General features: G+C 51.7%; 1 protein-coding gene across 2 annotated transcripts in view; it reads right to left on the bottom strand.

Annotated features, from left to right (window-relative positions):
* Positions 1-5,212: 5,212 nt before the first annotated feature.
* Unc5b (unc-5 netrin receptor B) overlaps positions 5,213-14,837 on the bottom strand; it is a 69,532-nt gene continuing 59,907 nt past the window's right edge. For both annotated transcript variants that reach the window (XM_041655710.1, XM_041655711.1), the window contains 5 exons: positions 14,547-14,780; positions 11,823-11,972; positions 10,985-11,149; positions 9,771-9,952; positions 5,213-7,864 (listed from right to left, as the gene is read on the bottom strand). In XM_041655710.1, the coding sequence (XP_041511644.1) occupies positions 7,699-7,864; positions 9,771-9,952; positions 10,985-11,149; positions 11,823-11,972; positions 14,547-14,780 (897 nt within the window). In that variant the 3' untranslated portion in view covers positions 5,213-7,698. The remainder of the gene's footprint in view (positions 7,865-9,770; positions 9,953-10,984; positions 11,150-11,822; positions 11,973-14,546; positions 14,781-14,837) is intronic.

The following is a 14,837-nucleotide window of genomic DNA, read 5'->3' as shown; positions in this document are numbered from 1 at the left end:
TGGTAGAATTCTGCATTGAAACCATCTGGTCCTGGGCTTTTTTTCGAAGGGAGATTTTTGATAACCATTTCTAATTCTTCGCGAGAAACCGGTCTATTTAGATCATTCACCTGGTCTTGGTTTAGCTTTGGTATATGATACTTATTTAAAAAAATGTCCATTTCTTTTGTATTTTCCAGTTTTGTGGCATACAGGCTTTTGTAGTAAGATCTAATGATTCTCTGAATTTCCTCTGTGTCTGTGGTTATGTCCCCCTTTTCATTTCTGATCTTATTTATTTGCGTGTTCTCTCTCTGTCGTTTAATTAGTTTGGATAGGGGTTTGTCGATCTTGTTGATTTTCTCCAAGAACCAGCTTTTTGTTTCATTGATTCTTTGGACTGTTTTCTGTGTTTCTATTTTGTTGATTTCAGCCCTCAGTTTTATTATTTCCAGTCTTCTACTTCTCCTGGGCGCGTCTGCTTCTTTTTTTTCTAGAGCTGACTCATGCAAACTTAAGCCAGACAAAAATCCCATTGTGGAGGGGCATGGCGGTCAGAAGGCAGGGCAATTCCACCCCTACCAGAAGCGCTGCTAGGAGAGAGAGTCAGTATTCCTTCAGGGTGTGACGCCTGATAGGTAGACCACTCTCCAGGGCAGGCGCTACACAGGAGAATTTAGACAACAGACATTGAACTCCATCAGGAGGGGCGGGGGGGGGGCACATGAGCCAGGGAGCACAGCAAATTGGGTAGACAGGGAGTTGGGGGTGAGCAAGATCAAAATACATTCTATGAAATTCTTTAAAAAGTAACGCAATTGTTAAAAATTTAAACTCACAAAAGAAATTGTGTATACACATTTCCAACAAAGTTAGTTTATACTTTTGTCCCCAAAACAAAGCAAAACAGATAGGATCTCCCTATGAAGTCCTTCTTACTGTCTCACAGGTGGTAGGAGTACCTTCTTTGGACTCAGCCTGGCAGGCGCAAGCTTGTCAGTCGATATTTACTGGTAAGTGCTGCCATCTTGTGGCCACTTTCCTGCCACTGCGCAAGCTGCTGGTTTAGGCTCACCGGAATTTCTGGGCTCCCAGATGAAAAACACTCTTCTAACATTCCTACAATAACTAGTTCTAATCCAAGTCCCTCCCCAAGCTGACTCAAGTCATCTCTCCTTGCTATATGCTGGCTCATCCACTCCCTCAGAAAGTTCTGACCTTTAGGGAACTCCAGCCCTTAAATCCTCTGCCCCTGCTCCATACACGGGCGCCCACTTTACTTTCATCCTGAGATTACTTAGAGCCTGAGGTCTTAGTAACCACCCTGAACGCCCATATCTCTGTTTCCCTGGTGCCACTTTGGGCGGCAACTCTGGGCAGCTCACTTTGACCCGGTTTACAGTGTTGCTGGAGACCCAACAGCAGTCGGGTGGGTCTACACGAATCCATGACCACCAACCCAAGCAGGAGCTTTCCAGTGTTCCACACACACCTTAACTCCTCTTTCACCTGCCTCAAACCGCAGCACCATATTCCACCAGCATGGACTGTCCTCCCATCCCCTTTATAGAAAAGATGTTCACCCTGCCCTGTATCCCTACCCCACTTCTACATTTACCATTCTACCACTGCCTACTTAGTCTGGTCCCCTCTCTGCTGCCCCCACCCCACCCCACTCAGGAGCCTCTTGGACCCTCTCTCTCTCTCTCTCTCTCTCTCTCTCTCTTTCTCTCTCTCTCCTTTTTGATCTCTCGTGCCCTGGCTCCCTAGGGAAGTGCAATCTGCATAGAGATCTGTATTCAGACCTCAGGTGGTGTTTGTGAATGAATGCAGATCATAACAACCCCACCAGCCACATCCAGTCTGTGTTAGCTAGCTTTCCGGCTGCTGTGCTAAGATACTGTGCAGAAGGAACTTAATGGAGGCCTTTTCTTGGCTCACAGTTTGCTGGCTCCACAGTCCGTCATGGGGGTGGGGAAATCTTGGGAGGAAGAGCAGAGTTGAGGCAGCTGGTCACCTGACATGCCTGATGGGGCAGAGTTAAATGAAGGCTGCCCAGCCAGGGACCCCAGTCCATGGGACGGTACCTACCACATTGGTACCAACCAACCAAAGCTGGCTTTCCCAGTTCCATTACTCTAGACAACCTTCACAGACAGCCTTGCTTGAGTCTTCTATCAGGACTCAGGGTTAACCATCACACAGCAGGGCTATGCTTGTGCCCCGTAAAGTCTTCATTTCTGCTCACCATAGCCTAAAATGAATGCCCTTTATGCTCTGCAGAGTAAAGTGTTTATTACCCTACGGGCGGTGCCCAGCAAGCACAACCGGCTCTGTCTTGTGGTTTGGGCTTCATCGTCAGGTTCAAAGGCTGAGGTGCCAATTGCCTTCCTCTCCTGTTGGTGTGTCTGCCTCAGGATGGTCCTGGCCATCGCTGAAAGCTGACTGCAGTACTTCGCTTCATTACGGTGATGGCCTCTGAGGGTGATAATCTTTTCGGGACCCAGGAATTATCCGGGGTGGAGTCTCACGAAGCTGACCTCCAGCTCACTTATAGAAATAAGGATGGCCCCTGAGCTCTCCATCCTCCTGTACTTGGGATTACAGTTGGCTAATCTTCATCTCTAGGTAAAGGAGTATCCAGGTCATTTTGGAAGGAAATCACAGCAGACAGAGATACTGTGTCAGAGAGACTCCAAGACACCCCCGTGCTACAGCCCCTGCCCTGCCGGGTCTTGTGTTACTACTCTGTAGCTTAGTTCTACAGTGTTTGAGAAATCACTTTGATGCCCCCATTTCTCGTTGCCACAGCTGCTGTTGTTTCTGTCAGGTGCCCCTTCCCACCATCCCTTGCTCAATCCTTCTCTAAGTTTGCCTCCACCTACAAACATTCTTGTTTCTGTCGAGGTCAGTCCTTAGAAGGACAGCCTCCGGGGTCACCAGATAACTCAGTGGGTAAGAGTCGGGGCATGTTGTCCTCTGACCCCACCCCCCCCGCTGTGGTACGTGTATACTCTTTCTCATCCCCATTAAAAATAAATATGTATTTTTAAAAGAAGGGTCTCAAATTCTAGTTGGTTTTCTTTTCATTTTTTTTATGGATAATTCATCACCATTTGCTTCCAATGGAGGTTTCTGTGATCCAGCGCTAAGTCTCATTGCTATTCCCATTTCACACCAGAGGAGGGCGCTTCTTGGAGTCCTGGAGAAAAGCATGCCAAACTCCCTCCTTGGGTTGCAGTCAGATCCTCCTAGATTCCAACCACATCAGTTTTTAGGTGCCACCTAGTGGTTGCTTTCTTTTCTTTTTAAATAATTTATTTTTATCTTGACTGGTGTTTTGCCTGCATGTATGTTTGTGAGAGGGCGTCAGATCTTAGAGTTACAGACAGTTGTGAGCTGCCATGTGGGTGCTGGGAACCGAACACGGATCATCTGGAAGAGCAGTCAGTGCTCTTAACCACTGAGCCATCTCTCCTGCCCCCATGGTTGCTTTCTTATTGTCCCTGGGACGCATTGGCTCCACGGTGTAGAATGTGGCTTAGCCATAGTACCCAAGGCCAGGCATTCCAGGAAGCTCTGAGAACCTTTCCTTCACGTCCAAGTCCACACTATTCTGCTGTGGCATCTATGTAGTTTCCTCAAAGTGGAGACCGGCTGTTAAGTAGAGGGCAAGTAAGACCTCCTTCCACCCCACCACGGCTTTAACCTCAGTCCAGGTACTAAGTTTTGAGGCCTTTGTGATCTAGAGTTAATGGTGACTTGGGAGAGCCCTTTGTCCTCACTGCTTTCTCCTGCTGCCAACCACTGGGCCTCATAACCCTTGCCCAGGACCACACTGTCTCCATCCCACAAATCCCATGCACACTGTTGTCTCCACCCCACTAATCCCAAGACAACCACCCTCTCTCAAGGCAAGATGGACCCCTACCCTTCTTGTTCTCACCCTGCCCCCGGTGTACCCTCTGTAGATTTCACTATTTTACTCTATGGGGTGCCCAGCCTGGCTCACTCCCCATGCTCCACCCTACCCCAGGATACATCCACCTGCCTGTCAGATCAATACATTCCCCTTGAATTCCCAGACCACAGACCTTCACCCCGTGGCAGCTTCTGGGTCCTAGAAACTCGCTGAACGTGGCTGTCCCAGATCTTGGCTGCCCGGGCAGTGAAAGCAGGCCAAGGGGAAGCGTACACACACAAGTGTGCACACACTGTCTGCCCTGCCTCCCACCAGACTGTGGACACTCAGAGGACCATGGATTTCCCTTCTTATTAACTGCTCATCTCGGACCTGCTTCACTGGCTTTCCACGCTGGGATGGCCTCAGAGCCAGCCACAGGTGCTGGGGTCCAGAGCTGGCAAGGCCCCTTGGAACCTTGATGTTTGCAGACACCAAGGGTCTTACCACGAGGACAGTAAGAAAGTAACCACTAGGTGGCGCCACCCTTAAATGTGTGTTGGGCATCTTGATCCTCCATAACAAGGCCTAGGACTCTCCAAACTCCGGGGAATGGAGGCAGCACAGGCTTGGGAACTGCCAACCAGACCCAACTCACAGGGTGAGGCGTGAGATCCACGGGGTTACGGGGATCTGTTTAAATGGAAGTAACTAGCGGTCGTGAAGATTAAAAAAATTCAACCCCCCCCCTCCGCCTGCACATCCGCCCATCTATGATAATTGCCACACGTCCATTGATTTCATCAGCAGGAATCACCTGCTGGGAGGACACAGGATGCTGTCTGTCATCCGTGTGGGACGCTGTCACCCTCCTCCTTAGATGGGGAATTTGTCCAGGCTGTAAACAGCTCAGCTGTGCCTGGCAGCCAACCACATAAAGAGTGTGTTCAGGTCGCTTGTCCTACCTGCACAGCATCCCCACACCACACTGAACAGAACCTCCCCCATGCTCAGCCTCAGTTGGGATGCATTCTTCTGACTGGGGAGGCAGATGGGTGCTGGTCTCAGTCCATCAGCCCTCCCACCTGGGCTCTGGGTTTTAAGCCCTGGCTGGAGAACAGGGCAAGGCCCAGGCCCTTCATGAGGTCCTAACCTGCTGTGTAGCTGTCGGCAAGCCCGTTCCCTCTTGAACCATTTTCCCTTCTGTAAGGTGAGGCTGTTGAGCTGGACCAAGGGTTGGAGCTCTGAACTGCTGTGGAATTATGGAAAGAACGAGACAGTCACACCCAACTGTCATTAAAAGACCAAGAAGACATCAGACCAAGACCTGGATTTTTTTTTTAATTAGACTAGGAAATATAATTTATTTCATAAAAATTAATCTTGTTACAAGAAGAATGCTAAAGGCTATTTACAGGTTGTTTACAGAATGAACGGGTGGGGCTGGGACCATCCCCGGCATATTGGAATCCAGGGACAGAGCCATGTTCACAGCCCTGCATCCAAGCTCCCGGCCACCCGCCCTCTGAGGGTGAGTGGAAGGGGCAGACTCAGATGCCTGGGAGCTTCAATATGGGGACCGAGTGCCCTGGAAGTCCAGGGATGAGGAGGGTCCCCATCCCTCAGGAGGTGTCTGGCCAGGGCTCAGAATCATGGGCCCCAGAAGAGGGCAGGAGAGGCACATAGGAGATACGCTGACTGACCCTGTGACTCGGAAACAGCGAACGGGCATGCCCACCTCCAGTGGCACAAGCCTGGGCACAGAGGCCATGTCCACAAATGGGAACAGGGGTGTGCGTTCTGGGAGGGGTGCCCTGATGTGCCCAAGTTGAAAAGCACAGGCATGCACACACACACACACGACACACACACACACATGCACGCACACATACGCTTGCAAACACACATATACCCTGCAGGACCCTGCAACACCAAGCCGGCCAGAAACAGGAGGAGGAGGGTCCAGCTCATTGGAGGCAGGAGTGGAAAGCCCAACCCAACAGCCCTGGCTCAGTTCATAGCTGGCAGATATTACCTGGGTTGCTGCTACCAAACTGCCCACTTGGAGTCCTGCCCTAGGCTCCCGCTAACTGGGACCCGCTCACCAAGTGCTCCCACTAGCGCCCAGGCAGGCAGGTTTCTGAGGATGGGCAAGGGAAGGCATACAGACCACAATCGACCTCTCTCTACTGATTCCCTTCTGAAGCCCAGAAAAGGGTGAGACCCCAAAGGGTCTCATGGAGCTTCTAGGATAAAAAGGAGCCCAGAGACAGCAGTTATGTGCCCGAAGTCACACAGCACGGCCAAAACTTGGTTCCTGGTCTAGACTCCCAGAGTGCAGATGGACAGAGGCCCCTTCTGTGCATGGGCTAACAGTGACCAGCAGGGATGGGCATCTTTGGCAGGAAAAGTTCAGGGTCACTGTCTGAGGCAGTATTTACCTAGGTGCTAGGGGCACGTTGGTCTCAGTCTAAGACCCACCTCAGGAACCATAGCAGAGAAGCCAGGACACAGATGCTTGCTGGGTCTGTGACCGTGAAACCTGCTTCCCCTCAGAAGCCCCAACTTTCAAAGTCCAGAACGTGCCCAGACTGGTCTCAATGGCAGTTCAGGAACAGGCCATGGCCAAGAGTGAAGGTGTCTACTTAGTCTCCTGACCCCAGCAGGAGAGTGAACGGGTGAACCAAGGTCTAGAGGTGCGGGGGTGGGGACCGGCCAGTGCCAGCCTAGACACAAGGCCATTCAGCCTGAGAGAGAATCTGGAGGACCCCTCCTTCTCTGCAGGAGCCTCACCTCTCAGCCACATTACTAAACCAGGCTGGTAAGACAGACCTGGACAGTCTTCCCAGGTCACAGCAGGCCTGGGCCTTCAGCTGGAGTCTCAGAAACCCAGAAGGCCATTAAAAGGGCATCTGCCTGGGGCACTGGAGGGTGGGAGAACCACCAGGTCCCAGCTGCTGCTTCTGATTTTAGAACTCAATGCCATGGCTAAAATCCTGTATCATCTCCCTGCACAGCCGGGGAAACTGAGGCCTTGTCAGAATTTAGCCCACAATGGATTCATTTCCCTGACCACACCCATGCACACACACATTTGTGCAAACACGTGCCCATGAATGCACTCATCTATGGCCCAAGTCACAAGCACACCAACTCCTAACCACACTGGAGAATAAAAGTCCCCCCACCCCTCTTCTTTTCTCACTTTTTTGTTTGTTAGTATTTTTTTTTAAAAAAAAGGACCTATCCATGTATCTGGATAATAAATCATTTGCGTTTCCTAAGAAACTGTTTTTGTTTTTTTTCCCTTGTGGTTTTTGCTGACTTCTAAAGCATTCATTCACTCACTCATTCATTCATTCATTCTTCCTTTCTTCTTTTTTGTTTCTTATGGACAGAAGACAGCAGTTTGTCTGAACCAAACTCAACTTTCATAGAGGTCCAGGGATAGCAGAGAGGTCCCTAGCCAAGGACAATGTGGTGAACACAGAATTGAAACCTGTGGACCACCAAAGTCACAAGGCTGAGGGTAGTGGGCTGTGAAGGGGGAAAGCCTCTGGTCTTAGGCTGCCCCAGAGGCCTCAGCCCATCCCAGTGCGAGCCAGGAAACAGTGGGGCAAGGATCCCGGCCTCGCAGCAGTAGAACACAGAGGTTTTCTAAGGCTGGTGGTGGTCTGAGGGTTGCGGCAGGGAGGGGGGTGGGGGACCATTCCAGCTGTAAGCCAGGGATGGCAAAGGCTGGACACCCCCACAGGGAGGCTGCTAGGCCTCCTTGAACTGTCTCATACTGGTCCCCGCTTGCCTGTGGTCACAAGCACTCAGCAGTCCCCATCAGTAGCCATGGCCACCAGCATCTCGCTCTTGCCCATCTCCTCCAAGGCACTGGCCAGGCTGTTGAGATCCCCATCATCTTGCTGCAGGGCTTCCCAGAGGTCCAAGATTACACCCGTGGGACTAGTTTTGGTGGCAAAGTAATTCAAGTACCTGTTGGAAGGAAAGAGAAATGTTGGCTTCCCTGAAGTGATCAGCCTTTGAGGTGGGAAGGTCCAGGAGGTGGAAGACTTTAGGCTCCAGAGTCATGGGCCTAAATCCTACGTCATCTGAGTGTAGGCCATGCAGCCCTATGCAAATCAGGGCACTCTCTAATAAGACTGATCCCGTCTCCAAAATAGGAACCACGCCAGTTATCTCCTGTTAGAGCCTGGGAACACAGCCTTCCTGAAAAGGCTCACGGATGGACAGCCTGATCTCCTACAAGCAGTGTTAGAGGTGGGACTTTGAGCAAAGGCCGGGGTCATGAGCAGATTCAACAACAGATAAACTCACGGAGGGGCTCAACCTCGGAATAAGGGCTGGCAAAACAGTTCTGTGGGTAAATGCAAAGACTCGAGCTCAAAGTCCTGGTACTGACATAAAAGTCACATGCATACCATAAATGTCTATGACCCCCGTGTTCCCTTCAGGTAGATGGGAAGCAGAGACAGGGTGGCAGCTCCTGGGGTTAGCCTGGCACACATGGCAGAAGAACAAAGAGACCCCATCTCAAACATAGTGAAAGGTGGGGCCCGACACCCAAGGTTGTCCTGACTTCCACACATGCTCCATGCAGTATGTTACATACACATGTTCTAAACACACATATGTGACATCTAAATAGATGGTTGGCGGAAGGTAGGGCATGGTGGGAGAGAACGGTCGGTTGCTGGGGTGTCTTCCCCTGGCCCTTCCAGTCTACTTCTGAGGTGACACTGCTCCATCATAGTGAACCCTCCTGCCACAGTGGTTAGCTTTGCTCTGACGTACAGCACTGGCAAAAGCAGAGCAAGGACCAAAGCCTCTGGAAGCGTGGACCGAGATCCATTTTGACCCCTTTTAAACTGCCCAATGAACTCCACAGTGATGAAGAGCTGTCTCCCACATCCCTTCACACTGCTGGGGAGGCCTGAGCTCTCCCAAACCACCCTCATCTGGTTCATCAACATCATGGAAAGATGCTGGGACCCTGAAAGACCTTCCAGGCTGGCAGGCCACACTCTTTCTGACTCTGACATTCACTTTTGTTCCGGGCCTGATCCTGCAGCACAAGCTCTGCTGAGGGTAGGAGCCGAGTTATCTTTCTAAGCCCTCCTACTTTCTGGTAACCAGTTGTTTTTAATTTTAACATGTGTGCACGTGTATGTGCGTATGTGTGCATGTGTGTAAGCCAGAGAACAATCTCCTGTGTCATCCTTAAGAACACCATCCACCTCATTTGACGCAGGGTCTCTTATTGGCCTGGAGTTCACCATTTAGCTAGACTGCCTGGCTAGCATTTCCCAGGGATCTTCCTGCTTCCGTCTCCACATTGCTGGGATTATACATATGTGTTAGTGCATGCCTGGCGCTTTGACGTGGGTTCTGGGGCTTGAACTCAGGTCCTCAGGTTTATGAAGTAAGCGCTTCACTGACTAAGCCATCTTTTATACCTGCTCAAGGCCACGGATAAGAATTTCTAGTGAGTGACCATTTAACATTTTTACCACGTATATCTGGCATTCAGAGTTCCCTAAGAGAGCCTGGGCACCGAGGCGCTAGTGATGAATGACCACAACTACCTGGTGTCAGGGCTGGGTCTGCCCCTGGTATAGGCAGGGAAGTGTTTGCCTACACCGTGGAAGAGAGCAGGACTTAGAGAGTGGCACTGTCACTTAAAAACCTACCTGGCTCACAGGTGTACTCTCTGAGAGGGACAGAGACCTTAGACTCAGTGCATGCAAACCCAGCTGTGGATCTGTCACTGATTATGGCACAAGGGGAACTGAGTCTTGGTCTGCTGGGATTATGCACCCCCGCTGCCCTGCCATACCCTGAGGACGAGGGAATAGGGGTGACTGTGGCTTGGGATGCTCACCGGTCCATCGACAGTTTCTGGGCCAACAGCCGCCAGTCGTTGCCCCGGGAGCTAGGGGCATCAAGGCTGTTGCAGATCTTCTGGCGGATGGACAGTGGTATCTTGAAGGCATAGGGTCCCAGCTGGGTGGTGACAGCATTGCCGGGGGCAGAGCAGAGTGCATCCAGGGAGCCAGCAGGTGTCTGGAAGAGAAGGGATGAGAGTGAAGTAGCCACAGTGCCGGACAGGACCTCACCCAGTCTCCTGCCCGGATAGGGGCTTAAGGGCCGAGGCTGTAGCTTAATTGGTAGAGTGCTCGCCTGGCTCTAGTGTAGAGCCCTGGGCTCTATATTCAGCTTCTTCTCCTCTAGGCTCTCTCTAGCCAGCCACTTCTGCAGGGCAAGGGTTGCTTGCTGCATGCCGGGTGTGATCTTGCTTGGGATCAGCCTGGGCACATGCTGACTTAGTCTTGGGAGGAGGAAACCCCAGGAGCCTAACCAATGAAGACCAGCTTTGATACAGGTGCAAAACAGAACCTAGAGAGGACAGGTGACCTACCTGGGGCAGAGCTGGCTGTGTGGAGAGCTTTCTACTACACTGGTCATCTTAGGAGTCCTGGCTTTGTTAAGAGGTTGGGAGTCACAGGCCAGTCTTTACCTTGGCCAGGTTCAAAGTCAGCCTTGCTTGGTGGTCATGTGTAGTGTACTATACTCGCTTCCCTACGACCTTTTATCTATCTATCTATCTATCTATCTATCTATCTATCTATCTACCTACCTACATATTCATTAATTTATTTTTGAGGTGGGGTCTCATGTAGCCCAGGCTGTCCTCAAACTCACTATGTAGCCGAAGATGACCTTGGATCTTCTTGCCTCCACATCCCAAGTGTTGGGATTATGGGTGAACACCACCACGCCTGGTGTATTTGATGGTGGAGCCCAAAGCACCATGCATGCTACAGAAGCACTCTGACAAGTGAGCCCCGGCCCTAGCCTTGAGACTCTCATCTTCCACAAGGGGACCACCACAACCCTCTCCCTGCAGGTGTGCCAACTTGATACGGTAATAAATGTCACATGAGCAGTGCTCAGCAAGTAACGGTTGCTTGCTCAGGGTGAGCAGATTCCTTTAGCGATTTGAGGGGGGGGGGAAGGAATCTTCATGGGAGATGCTGGGGAATAAGGTGCTTGTGTGCCAGAGCCTCAGTCCCCCGGGCTGTCACCGACCCTCACCTCGGCCAGCGTGGTGTGCACCTGGAAAATCTGGCCTTCCCCTTCCACCTGCCGCACGCAGACTTTACAGGTGAACTCGGTGGAAGCCAGGCTGTGCCTCTCCAGGGTGAAAGTGCAGTGCAGGGCTTTCTGGCTGCCGTTCCAGATGTGGTAGAAGGGAATCTCCTGTAGGAGAGGCAAGCATTCAGGGCTGCAGGTGAGACTGGGTATTTGCCAGAAGTGGGTGGGGACCAGCCTCAGGGAGGGCTGGGCCTCTGGGGGCAGCTCGAGTCTCTGTATGAAACGATTTGAGAGTAGGGAAAGCTGGCCAGCTACATGGTGCTGATCCATTGGCTCTGGGAGGGAGTTGAGAAAAGGGCCTGTGTGAGAGGAGAAGACAGGAGTGGTGTGTGTGTGCATGTGTGTGTGTATGATGTATATGTATATATGTCAGGGCACATACACAAGCTGGAGCAGGGAGCACCTAGGACTTCAATGGTGGCATATACTGCAAGATGGGACAGAGGGACACAAGTGCCAGAGACAAGCAGAATCAATCTGCAAAGGCTTGTATCTGTTTAGATGGGTCTGGCCCCAGATCAGAAACTTGCAGTATAAAGGGCCTGAAGGGGAACGTGGGGGTGATGGGCATGGGTATTTGTGTGGGGGAGGTGTAAGAGGGGCTGAAGATGTGGCTATCAGTGGCACAGAATTTAGGGTATGAAGATGGCTGGAAACCTGAAGGACGATAGAGTGGGGGAGACAGGACAGGGCTGAGGGACCTGGGAAACAGTGCCTGCTTCACTACAAAGGTGGAGTCGTGGGTTCCTCCCTGCCCCTCCCCAGGCCCAGTGCTCACCTGGTACTTGGCCAGCAGCTTGCTCCTCCAGTGAGCATGCGGGATGTCATGGAGGGAAAGGCGCAGGTTGTGGTAACTGTCCTTGAAGAGCAGAGGCTTGGGCTCCTCTACCAAGTAGCCGCCCAGAGTGCGTTCCAGCTCCAGCACTTCCTGTTGATGGGGCAGTGGGAGGGGCTTGTTACCCGTGGACCACACAAGCCGCTAGTCTGGGGCCAGACCCATCTGATCTAATTAAAAAGGTGTTTTGGATGAATGTGGGGGCAGATACTTAAGTGGATGAATGGAAAATGAATGGGTGGGTGGGTGGATAGACAGACAGACAGACAGGCTTCCAGGCAATGGTAGATAAACAGATAATTGGCAAACTGGATGGATGATATATGGATGGACAGATAGAGGGATAGACAGATACATATAGAGAACATAAATGTGGGTACCAGGAGATTGGAAGGAGAATTAGACGTACAAGTAGGATACTGACTGAGTAGATGGATGGGTGCACACAAAGATGTGCGGATGGATGGACCGATCGAATGGATTGCTGGATGGATGTGTGGGTTAGGCGGGTAAACAGATAAACAGATGGCTATACAAACAAGTAGGTATATGAATAGAAGAATATTTGGAAGGACAGTTTCATGAACGAGGAGGTGGATAGTGGCTGGGTGGCCAAGGCTGTTTACCCATGAAGTGTATTGGAAGATGAGAAAAATGGTAGGTGGATAGATGGGGCTGCACCAAGCAAAGTATGCGGTCAGGCCAGAATGCGTTGACCTTTGGCTAGGGTGAACACTAGCCAGCATCAATACCACCAGATCCAACTGCAGGGGATTGCCTGCAGTGTCCCAACCCTTTTGGAGGCCTTTTGGAATGTCAGGGTAGTACAGTCCCCATAGGGGATATTCCTTCTCCCACAGGGCCTTTTCATCTATGTTGCATCAGTCCCCAGAACGGATCCTGAGAAAGCCACACGGGGCTCAGAGACAGCGCGACTAGGAGAGACCCCAGCTCAGAGCCGGGGCAGGGAGGGATCAGTCTGTCCTGTCTGTCAGAAAGACAGACTTCTGGTGAGGCTTCTGGAGAGCTGCTGCAAGAATGGAGAAGAGAGCCAGCTCTACATTCTCCAGTATCATGCTGGCATGAGACGATGGCCCGGGAATGGGACAGAGTTCAGAGAGGAAGGGACAGTGGCTTTGAGACATGCATGGCAGGCGATGCCCACGTTGGGCTCGACATCTGCTGATTTACCCCCCCGCCCCCCGCCCATCTATGCCCAGCATCTCCTCATCTCTATTGGCTTTTCTTTGTGTCTGCTAGAAGCCTGGGCTATCCTCGCTCATTCCATCAGTCCCTGGTCTGTCTGTCCTACTGACCAGCCACAAGGTCCAGCCTCATCTCCTGGACACTGCCACAGCCAGGTGAACTGGGATTCAGCCCCAATTTCCCAATCGGCCTTTGCCTCTTGTTTATCAACACACACATATGCGTGTGTACACACACATCATAGCCCCAGCTTCCTAACTGGCCTTTGCCTTGTTTGCCACACACACATAGCGTGTGTACACACACATCATAGCCCCAGCTTCCTAACTGGCCTTTGCCTTGTTTGCCACACACACATATGCGTGTGTACACACACATCATAGCCCCAGCTTCCTAACTGGCCTTTGCCTTGTTTGCCACACACACATATGCGTGTGTACACACACATCATAGCCCCAGCTTCCTAACTGGCCTTTGCCTTGTTTGCCACACACACACATATGCGTGTGTACACACACATCATAGCCCCAGCTTCCTAACTGGCCTTTGCCTTGTTTGCCACACACACATATGCGTGTGTATACACACATCATAGCCCCAGCTTCCTAACTGGCCTTTGCCTTGTTTGCCACACACACATAGCGTGTGTACACACACATCATAGCCCCAGCTTCCTAACTGGCCTTTGCCTTGTTTGCCACACACACATAGCGTGTGTACACACACATCATAGCCCCAGCTTCCTAACTGGCCTTTGCCTTGTTTGCCACACACACATATGCATGTGTACACACACATATGCATGTGTACACACACATCATAGCCCCAGCTTCCTAACTGGCCTTTGCCTTGTTTGCCACACACACACATATGCGTGTGTACACACACATCATAGCCCCAGCTTCCTAACTGGCCTTTGCCTTGTTTGCCACACACACACACACACACACACACACACACACCACAGCTGCAGACCACTCTACAGAGCACCTGTGAACAGGTGTCTGCTACAGCTGGGCCCCTTGCCCCTGGACAGCATCCCAGTTACCAAGTGCGACCCGAGCTCACTAACAAGCGGTTGTCTCTTCAGTGCCCCCTCTCTCACTCACACAGTCTCACACACACACACCCTACACCGTTTACACACACGCCGAGCTGCACACCCGTCTTGGCAGAAAGTTGTCCTGCTGGTTGGACATGTCCTTCCTCTTCTCAACCCAGAGTGACAACTTGCTATCCAGGGCTTAAGTCTCAGCCCACTTTCTCAAACGCCTCAAAAGAGATCTCTCGGTCTCCCACCTCCAGCCCTGTCTGAGAGTCCAGCGCTGTTCTAATGGCTGATGAAAAGTAAGCACGGAGGTTAGCGCTGGAAAGAAGCCTGACAGAGACCACGCAGCCTGGGAGGGGAGCGAGCAACTGACGGACCGTGCTGATGTCCCCGCAGTGTCCCTACACACCTACCTTCAATGCCACAGGCGTGTCCTCCAGACAGTAGACCCTGAGGCTATACTCCAGGGAAGTACAGAGGGCCGGGGCAAAGATGGCCAGCTGGAGCCGCTTGACTGCAGAGCGGGAGTAGGACTCGCCCGTGAACACATAGGTGCCCAGCTGGTCCAACAGGATGTGGCAGGACTTAGCCTCCAGCTGGCAGTAGCAGGGGGTGTTCAGGGTCTCCTCATCCAACGTCACCACCTCCTACAGGGGGAGAAGAGGATGCTGTCTTCTGGGCTGGGACGAGTCAGGAGAGGGGCA

Source organism: Microtus oregoni, unplaced genomic scaffold (genome assembly GCF_018167655.1).
Source record: "Microtus oregoni isolate MIOR12 unplaced genomic scaffold, Mior012 000007F_ref0000211, whole genome shotgun sequence".
NCBI lineage: Eukaryota > Metazoa > Chordata > Mammalia > Rodentia > Cricetidae > Microtus > Microtus oregoni.
Note: the sequence above shows the minus strand (reverse complement) of the source record. Positions and strands in the feature narration are given on the sequence as shown.